Raw genomic sequence first — 10,330 nt, 5'->3', positions numbered from 1 at the left:
TTCTTAGTTTATTTTATTAGTACAGAATTAGACAGACATGAACCTTAAACGTTTGTTTGAGGTCCACCATGATACCATAGGAGGTCTGCATCAACGGACTTCAGTGCAGGTAGTGCCTCATCAGAGAGAAAACATTTCAGTTGCACTACAGTTTTGAAGCTGAATGTAATGATTATCAGTTCTTTACATGTGTACTAATATTCAGACACATTCAGTTGTTTCTATATTTATCTATCTATTTATCTTACTATGGTGTGAATGGGAAATACAATTGTTTTATGTGAGTGAAATAATACAGTGAAGACAAAGTTATTCAGGAAAATAGTACATAGTGCTGCCTAAAACATACTGCAACCTTGTACTAAATGGTTTTTGAGTCATTTATGTGAGTTGAGGAAATCTACTATAGATTAAGTGCACTTATGTTGTGCAATTTAAAATGTGTACTTTGTGTCTGTGAATGAATGTTTTGTCAAGGATTAGCTACCTGATCTACTGAAATTAGTTAATTGAACAACAAAAAAGAGAATATATTTTTACAGATTAAAGTGCCAGAACTGTCGAGACAATAACTTTTGTGTCCGTTTGTCTTTATTACTACAGGCTGACTCAGATTAAGTCTTAGGCCGGTAACATCAACAGTGAGGACAAACCCAGCCTGCCTCTCTCCTTCCACACTGAGTCCAAACCTACAGTCACTGGGTCCTGATTGTGACAGTGGAGCCCAGTTTGCACTGCAGGATCCAGAGATGGCATCAGTGAAGCTGGAAGACTGCAGTCAAACACTGGAGCTGAATGTCAACATTAAAGATGAAGAAGCCGAGGAGAAGATTAGGACAACTGTTAATCATGGTAAACAGCTGGTTCTATCTATAAGTTATCTTCATAAATTAGACCTCCATAAGTTATGACCCAGTCTATTGCTAGGTTGAATTCTGTAATTCTGACATCACACATCCCTGAACCACTCAAGACTTCACAGCGAAGCAACATTTTTAAAAACTTGTAACGCCTGCCTATGCCCACACATTGTCTCAAGAACGTTGGAAATGTTTAATACCCTCGATCACCAAGTTAGGCATACCTCATTTCAAAATAGGCCATGACATCATCACTGTCAATATTGAATTATAATTCTTAATGTTTTACCAGTGAAATGACCAAGCTGCGTCTGCATGCCAATCGTTTGATCTCAATCAATTTCATGGGAATATGCATTTACATCTTCTTGAATTACTGTTTGGTTAGCAAATTAGAGAAGATGGTATTAAATTATATAGACTTCCTGTATTTTCTTTTAATCAAAGCACATTCTGCCTAATGGCGCGCGCTGTTGAGTTTGGGACGATTCAGCAAACCATTCTAAAATCTCGTAAGAAATGAGGTGTTGTTTTTGTTGTAACAGTAATGTTATGCTATAATATTTGGTTATGTGGACTACTAATTAATCATTAGGTGATCGTCCAAGACATTGATCTAGCTTTACTAAACAAACACCATTGTGGCGGCGCATCGCTCCTGCAGCACTACACCCCTGCAGTCTGCTGCACCGAACTAGTGATTGATGCTCACCTGGCCTACTCTTTTGCCTCGTGCAACATTTGGTGACGCAGAAACGAGAGAACGTGTTTGGCTGTTTTTATGAAAATCTGGGAATATTTGCCCAAGGAAACATTAAGTAGCCTAGCGGTTAGAGCGTTGGGCCAGTAACCGAAAGGTTGCTGGATCGAATCCCTGAGCTGACAAGGTAAAAATCTGTCGTTCTGCCCCTGATCAAGGCAGTTAACCCACTGTTACCCGGAAGGCCTTCATTGTAAATAAGAATTGTTCTTAACTGACTTGCCTAGTTAAATAAAGGTTAAATGTAATAAATATATGTATAATAAGGACATCAGTCAATTGAAATGAATTAGGCCCAAACCTGTAGATTTCACATGACTGGGCAGGGATGCAGCCATGGGTGGGCCTTGGAAGGCATAGGCCCACCCACTCGGCAGCCAGACCCACCTCAGGTCCTGGGCTGACGTTGTTACACGTGGTCTACGATTGTAGCCAGTTTGCTCTGTTCTGTGAAGGGAGTAGCGAGATCTTCAGCAGTTTCCAGCTACAATAGTCATTTACAACATTAACAATGTCTACACTGTATTTCTGATCAATTTGACATTATTTGAATGGACAAAATTTTTATTTTCTTTCAAAAACAAGGACATTTGCAAGTGACCCCAAACTTTTGAATTTATTTATTTCAGCACTAATGGTAGTGTTTTTTATATATATTTTTTAACCTTTTATTTAACTTCCTTATTGTCTGGTTATTGTCCGGAATTTCGGATGACTGATGTGCCCAAAGTAAACTGCCTGTATGTCAGGCCCAGAAGCTAGGATATGCATATATATATATATAAAAATATATATATATATATATTTTTTTTTAATCTTTATTTTAACAGGGAAAACAGACTGAGACCTGGATCTCTTTTACGGCTGTGCCCTGTGTAAACATGTTGACATGTACAGTTTTAGGCATACAGACAAGAACATTTCAAACATGCAAAACAAAGACACAATTCAACAGAAACAATCACAGACAACATCATATTGATGTTCCATAACATTTTTTAAATGGGCAAGGGACACCAGAGTGTCTAACTTAAGTTGGATCTGCAGTTTGTTCCATAAATAAGGTGCAAAGGAACTAAAGGCAGTCCTACCCAACTCTGTGGAGACCGCAGGAGTCTCTAATGTAATCCACATCTGTGATCTGGTTTTAAAATTAGTATATCTAGTGGAAATTAATGATGATATATATGGAGGTAGTTTTAAAAGAAGTGCTTTATAAATAAACAAGAGAGCATGTTGCTCTCGCCTCACAGATAGAGAGGCCCAACCCACGTTGATATAGGATACAGTGATGAGTTTTTTAACTATCACCCGTGATATACTTGATAGCATTGGATAGAAATCACTCTGAAGTTTCTAATGTCTGTGAGTATAACAGAACTGATATGGCAGGCGAAAACCTCGAGGAAAATCCATCCGGAATTTTTATTTTTTGAGGTCACAGGTTTTTTCAATGCTTGCCTATGGCATTTACAAATAGATTGGACCCAGATTGCAGTTCCTGTGGCTTCCACTAGATGTCAACAGTCTTTAGAAAGGGTTTCAGGCTTGTTTTTTGAAAAATGAATAACTATTTGTAGTTTTTCCAAGGTGTCCCCCATTAGAAAAGTAGTCATGTTGCGTGTATCAACGAGAGCGCGCTCTACATTATTTATCTTCGCTATTGAACACACTATTCTCCGTCTTAAATATTATTGTTTATTTATATATTAGAATACCTGAGGATTAATTAGAAACATCGTTTGACTTGTTTGGACAAACTTTACTGGCAACTTTTTGGATTCGTTTGTGTGCATGTTGAACGAGTGAATTACTGAATCAAGCCAACTAAACTGCCATTTTTGGGATATAAAGAAGGACTTTATCGAACGAAAAAAACATTCATTGTGTAGCTGGGACCCTTTGGATTGCAAACAGAGGAAGATCTTCAAAGGTAAGTGATTTATTTAATTGCTGTCTGTGATTTTGTGACGCCTGTGCCGGTTGAAAAAGTATATTGACGTGAGGCGCTGTCCTCAGATAATCGCATAGTATGCTTTCTCCGTAAAGCCTTTTGGAAATCTGACAACACAGTTGGATTAACAAGGTTTTAAATGATGTAAGACACTTGTATTTTCATGAATATTTAATATTACGATTTTTGTATTTTGAATTTCGCGCTCTGTAATTCCACCGGATGTTGTCGTCCGTGTCCCGCTAGCATTTGGACATGCGCCCAAACAGGTTAACTAGGCAAATAAGAACAAATTCTTATTTTCAATGACGGCCTAGGAACAGTGGGTTAACTGCCTTGTTCAGGGGAAGAATGACAGATTTTTACCTTGTCAGCTCGGGGATTCGATCTTGCAACCTTTCGGTTGCTCTAAACACTAGGCTACCTGTCACCCGTTATGGCCAGAAGAGGACTGGTCACCGCTCTGAGCCTGGTTCCTCTCTAGGTTTCTTCCTAGGTTCCTGCTTTCTAGGGAATTTTTTTGTGGCCACTGTGCTTCTACATCTGCATTGCTTGCTCTTTGGAGATTTTAGGCTGGGTTTCTGTTAAGCACTTTGAAAACTACTGATGTTAAAAGGGCTCAACTGACTGGTTCTTCTGATGTTCACACAGGACACCATGTTGAGACATTCTCTACATCCAGAGAGCAACAGCAGGAAGATCACAGAGCTAAGAGGTCTCATCACTGCCCACATTGTGAAGAGATTTTCCCATTTCTATCAAAGCTAAAAATACACCTAAAAATACACACAGGAGAAAAGCCTTACTCCTGTTCTGACTGTGGAAAAAGCTTCAAGACATCAACGGTGCTAAAACTTCATCAGAGAAGACACACAGGAGAGAAGCCTTATTACTGCTCTGACTGTGGAAAACGTTTTATAACATCAACTCAGCTAAAAGTTCATCAGAGAACACACACAGGAGAGAAGCCTTTCTTCTGCTCTGACTGTGGAACTAGTTTCTCTCAACTTTCCCACTTAAAAACACATGAACGCATACATACAGGAGAGAAGCCTTATTACTGCTCTGACTGTGGAAAATGTTTTAAAACATCAAATGAGCTAAAAGTTCATCAGAGAACACACACAGGAGAGAAGCCTTATGTCTGCTCTGACTGTGGAAAATGCTTCACAACATCAACTGATCTAAAAGTTCATCAGAGAACACACACAGGAGAGAAGCCTTACTTCTGCTCTGACTGTGGGGAGAGTTTCTCTCAAAAGACCAACTTAAAATCACACCAACAAATACATACAGGAGAGAAGCCTTACTCTTGCTTTGACTGTGGAAACCGTTTCTCCCAATTGGGTAACTTAAAATCACATGAACGTATACATACAGGAGAGAAGCCATACTCCTGCTCTGACTGTGGGAAGAGTTTCTCCCAATTGCATACGTTAAAAACACATGAACGTATACATACAGGAGAGAAGCCTTTCGTCTGTGCTGACTGTGGGGTGAGTTTCTCTCATCTGGGTACCTTAACAACCCACCAACGTATACACACAGGAGAGAAGCCTTACTCTTGCTCTGACTGTGGAAAATGCTTCACAACATCAACTGATCTAAAAGTTCATCAGAGAACACACACAGGAGAGAAGCCTTATTTCTGCTTTGACTGTGGAAAATGTTTTAAAACATCAAATGAGCTAAAAGTTCATCAGAGAACACACACAGGAGAGAAGCCTTATGTCTGCTCTGACTGTGGAAAATGCTTCACAACGTCAACTGATCTAAAAGTTCACCAGAGAACACACACAGGAGAGAAGCCTTATTCCTGCTCTGACTGTGTAAAAAGCTTCAAAACATCAACTGAGCTAAAAGTACATCAGAGAACACACACAGGAGAGAAGCCTTATTACTGCTCTGACTGTGGAAAACGTTTTAAAACATCAAATGAGCTAAAAGTTCATCAGAGAACACACACAGGAGAGAAGCCTTACGTCTGCTCTGACTGTGGGAAGAGTTTCTCCCAATTGTATACCTTAAAAACACACAAACTTATACATACAGGAGAGAAGCCTTACTCCTGCTCTGACTGTGGAAAATGCTTCACAACGTCAACTGATCTAAAAGTTCACCAGAGAACACACACAGGAGAGAAGCCTTACGTCTGCTCTGACTGTGGGAAGAGTTTCTCCCAATTGTATACCTTAAAAACACATAAACTTATACATACAGGAGAGAAGCCTTACTCCTGCTCTGACTGTGTAAAAGATTTCAAAACATCAACTGAGCTAAAAGTTCATCAGAGAACACACACAGGAGAGAAGCCTTATGCCTGCTCTGAATGTGGAAAATGTTTTAAAACATCAAATGAGCTAAGAATTCATCAGAGAACACGCACAGGAGAGAAGCCTTATGCCTGCTCTGAATGTGGAAAATGTTTTAAAACATCAACAGAGCTAAAAGTTAATCAGAGAACACACACAGGAGAGTAGCCTTTCTTCTGCCCTGACTGTGGAATTAGTTTCACTCAACTTTCCCACTTAAAATCACATGAACATACATACAGGAGAGAAGCCATACTCCTGCTCTGACTGTGTAAAATGCTTCAAAACATCAACTGAGCTAAAAGTTCATCAGAGAACACACGCATGAGAGAAGCCTTACCTCTGCTCTGACTGTGGGGTGAGTTTCTCTCACCAGAGCAACTTAACACACCAACGTAAAACACACCTTACTCCTGCTCTGTAGAAGGGTGGGCGTGTAACTCAAACGTCTAGCCAAAGGTTGTGTGCTTGAATCTCATCAAGGAGGATTTTAGCTAATTAGCAACTTTGCAACTACTTACTACTTTTTAGCTATTACTTAGCATGTTAGCTTAGCATGCAACTACTTAGCATGTTAGCTAACCTTTCCCCTAAACCCATTTAACTCTACCTTAAACCCCTCACCCCTAACCTAGCTAATGTTAGCAACAACAACTTGGATTTCGTAACATATCATACATTATACGAGTTGGTAACATATTGTATAAATAGCAATGCGTAAAATAATATACGAATTGTAATTCATAACATACCATACATCCTACAAGTCATATTATATTGAACAACAATCTAAACGCAACAATTTCAAAGATTTACAGTTCGTATAAGGAAATCGATCAATTGAAATAAATAAATGAGGCCCAAATCTATGGATTTCACATGCAGGGGCTCAGCAATGGGTGGGACTTGGGAGGGCATAGGCCCACTTGGGAGACAGGCCCAGCCAATCAGAATGAGTTTTTCCCCACAAAAGGTCTATATTACAGACATAAATACTACTCAGCCCCCCCCCCCCTCCTCAGACAATCTTGCAGGTGAAGAGGTCCTGGGCTGCCATGGTTACATGTGATCTGCAGTTGTGAGGCCGGTTGGATGTACTGCCAAATTCTCTAAAAAGACATTGGAGGTGGCTTATGGTAGAGATAAATATTGAATTCTCTGGCAACAGCTCTGGTGGACATTCCTGCAGTCATCATGACAATTACACATTCCCTAAACTTGAGACATCTGTGACATTGTGTTGTGTGGCCTTCTATTGTCCCCAGCACAAGGTGCACCTATGTAATGATCATGCTGTTTTATCAGCTTCTTGATTCGCCACACCTGTCAGGTGGATGGATTATATTGACAAAGGCTGAAATGCTCACTAACAGGGATATAAACAAACTTGTGCACAACATTTGAGAGAAATAAGCTTTTTGTGCATATGGAACATTTCTGGAATCTTTTATTTCAGCTCATGAAACCAACACTTTGCATGTTTTGTTTATTTTTTAGTTCAGTTTATATTGGTAGGCCAATGTAATGAAACCTGACATACTAAATGGAGTGGCACGGATGTGTTTGTAATATATAATACGTTTTTCTCTGAGACCAGGTTGTCCGTCTGCAGTGTTCTGTGGGAATGAGCTAGTAGACACATTTTTTTATTGAACCTTTATTTAATGAGGCAAGTCAGTTAAGAACAAATTCTTATTTACAATGATGGCCAAGGAACAGTGGATTAACTGCCTTGTCCAGAGGCAAAACGACAGATTTTTACCTTGTCAGCTCAGGGATTCGATTTAGTAACCTCTTGGTTACTGGCCCAACGCTCTAACCACTAGGCTACCTTCCACCCCTAACATGTATCAGATAGAGATGGTATGATGATCACTTTTCACCACTAGTTTGGGGGGATTATTTTACTTTATTTAATGATACACAGCTTATGCAATGAATACATGTATTTATTAATTGTCTTTAAAACTAGATTAGTTATTTTAGTTACTGATCATGAATGTGTTTGGATAACTGCATTGAAGCAAACTTTATTGATCTGCCAATGAAAAATAAAGTTACATGAATATGTACTGGTCAACCTCTTCTTCTCTTTAGTATTCAGTTCTTCATATTAGATCTGACAGCATGAATGGTTCTTATGGTTGTATTCAGTTCTTCATATTAGATCTGACAGTATGAATGGTTCTTATGGTTGTATTCAGTTCTTCATATTAGATCTGACAGTATGAATGGTTCTTATGGTTGTATTCAGTTCTTCATATTAGATCTGACAGTATGAATGGTTCTTGTGGTTGTATTCAGTTCTTCATATTAGATCTGACAGTATGAATGGTTCTTATGGTTGTATTCAGTTCTTCATATTAGATCTGACAGTATGAATGGTTCTTATGGTTGTATTCAGTTCTTCATATTAGATCTGACAGTATGAATGGTTCTTATGGTTGTATTCAGTTCTTCATATTAGATCTGACAGTATGAATGGTTCTTATGGTTGTATTCAGTTCTTCATATTAGATCTGACAGTATGAATGGTTCTTATGGTTGTATTCAGTTCTTCATATTAGATCTGACAGTATGAATGGTTCTTATGGTTTTATTCAGTTCTTCATATTAGATCTGACAGTATGAATGGTTCTTATGGTTTTATTCAGTTCTTCATATTAGATCTGACAGTATGAATGGTTCTTATGGTTGTATTCAGTTCTTCATATTAGATCTGACAGTATGAATGGTTCTTATGGTTGTATTCAGTTCTTCATATTAGATCTGACAGTATGAATGGTTCTTATGGTTGTATTCAGTTCTTCATATTAGATCTGACAGTATGAATGGTTCTTATGGTTGTATTCAGTTCTTCATATTAGATCTGACAGTATGAATGGTTCTTATGGTTGTATTCAGTTCTTCATATTAGATCTGACAGTATGAATGGTTCTTATGGTTGTATTCAGTTCTTCATATTAGATCTGACAGTATGAATGGTTCTTATTGTTGTATTCAGTTCTTCATATTAGATCTGACAGTATGAATGGTTCTTATGGTTGTATTCAGTTCTTCATATTAGATCTGACAGTATGAATGGTTCTTATGGTTGTATTCAGTTCTTCATATTAGATCTGACAGTATGAATGGTTCTTATTGTTGTATTCAGTTCTTCATATTAGATCTGACAGTATGAATGGTTCTTATGGTTGTATTCAGTTCTTCATATTAGATCTGACAGTATGAATGGTTCTTATGGTTGTATTCAGTTCTTCATATTAGATCTGACAGTATGAATGGTTCTTATGGTTGTATTCAGTTCTTCATATTAGATCTGACAGTATGAATGGTTCTTATGGTTGTATTCAGTTCTTCATATTAGATCTGACAGTATGAATGGTTCTTATGGTTGTATTCAGTTCTTCATATTAGATCTGACAGTATGAATGGTTCTTATGGTTGTATTCAGTTCTTCATATTAGATCTGATTGTATGAATGGTTCTTATGGGCTGAGTGCCTGTAGTGTTTTTGTATGATTACAGTCAGGAGTTCTCTCTGACCCTGTGATGTCACCAGCACATTAAGTACATTCATCTTAACATAGCCAGGTGAGACAACCACATATCACAGTAAATACATTTCTCCTCAATTAGTCAGTGTTAGTAGGACAAGTGTCACATTATTATTATTATTATTTAGCATATATATATGGCGGTCATCATCATTAATCAAGTCGACTATACTGGGAAATCGTTTTTAATCTTTGTCATATGAAGAGAAATAATGAGAAATTATAGATAAAATGTATCGGTGCTCATCGGCCATTTGACATAAACATTACACAACAAGTTGGAAATTGCAAATTCAACAATGAGTGGTTTGGAAGGAACCAGTTGCTAACTGCAACTATTGCAAAGCAATCACTAGAGTTCCCAGTTGTCTTGAAAGCATCATAAATCCAGAGAATGCCAGACTGATGACAAAGTTTGATGGCAAAATATTACCACGAAGGACCACTGCTCCACCTTCCTGTTCAAGTGAGTACAGCACAACAAGGTGAGTCCAAAAATGTCTTGTATGCTTTACGCATAAATGATGTAGTATGCCAGGGAGATATGTATACTGTAGCTAAGAAAGTAATACTCAGTGTATGTTGTGTAGTAAGATGTTAGTAGCCATGTGCCTCACCCTAATCATTTGGTCTATTTTCACCTCTTAATTTTGACTACTGTTCTGACTTGGTGGTTCACATGTAGCCTATAACCTCTTTTTGAGAAATGTATTCATTGAATATTGTAAGAATTTTCATTGTCTGCTTATGTGCCCTTTTATTTATCCTATGGTTCTGACTTGGCGTACGGGCCCATGTTCTGAATTCTGTCGCTGTACATTTGAAAAGTGCTGAACAAACAGTTATATTGACAACGTCCGTCCTAGCTCACTCATTAATGTCTTAAT

At 38.1% G+C, this 10,330-nt stretch overlaps 1 protein-coding gene across 2 annotated transcripts in view; it reads left to right on the top strand.

Moving 5' to 3' along the window:
* Positions 1 to 611: 611 nt before the first annotated feature.
* Positions 612 to 10,330, top strand: part of LOC106594300 (gastrula zinc finger protein XlCGF26.1-like) — a 96,516-nt gene continuing 86,797 nt past the window's right edge. The window contains exons 1-2 of one of the 2 annotated variants that reach the window (XM_045698524.1): positions 612 to 852; positions 4,226 to 7,958. In XM_045698524.1, coding sequence (XP_045554480.1) covers positions 750 to 852; positions 4,226 to 6,054 — 1,932 coding nt within the window. In that variant the 5' untranslated portion in view covers positions 612 to 749 and the 3' untranslated portion in view covers positions 6,055 to 7,958. Of the gene's footprint in view, positions 853 to 4,225; positions 7,959 to 10,330 lie in introns of those variants that run through there. The other variant, XM_045698525.1, reaches the window with a different exon arrangement.

This window comes from Salmo salar, chromosome ssa17 (genome assembly GCF_905237065.1).
Source record: "Salmo salar chromosome ssa17, Ssal_v3.1, whole genome shotgun sequence".
Taxonomy (NCBI): Eukaryota; Metazoa; Chordata; class Actinopteri; order Salmoniformes; family Salmonidae; genus Salmo; species Salmo salar.
This window is presented reverse-complemented; position numbering and strand designations above follow the sequence as displayed.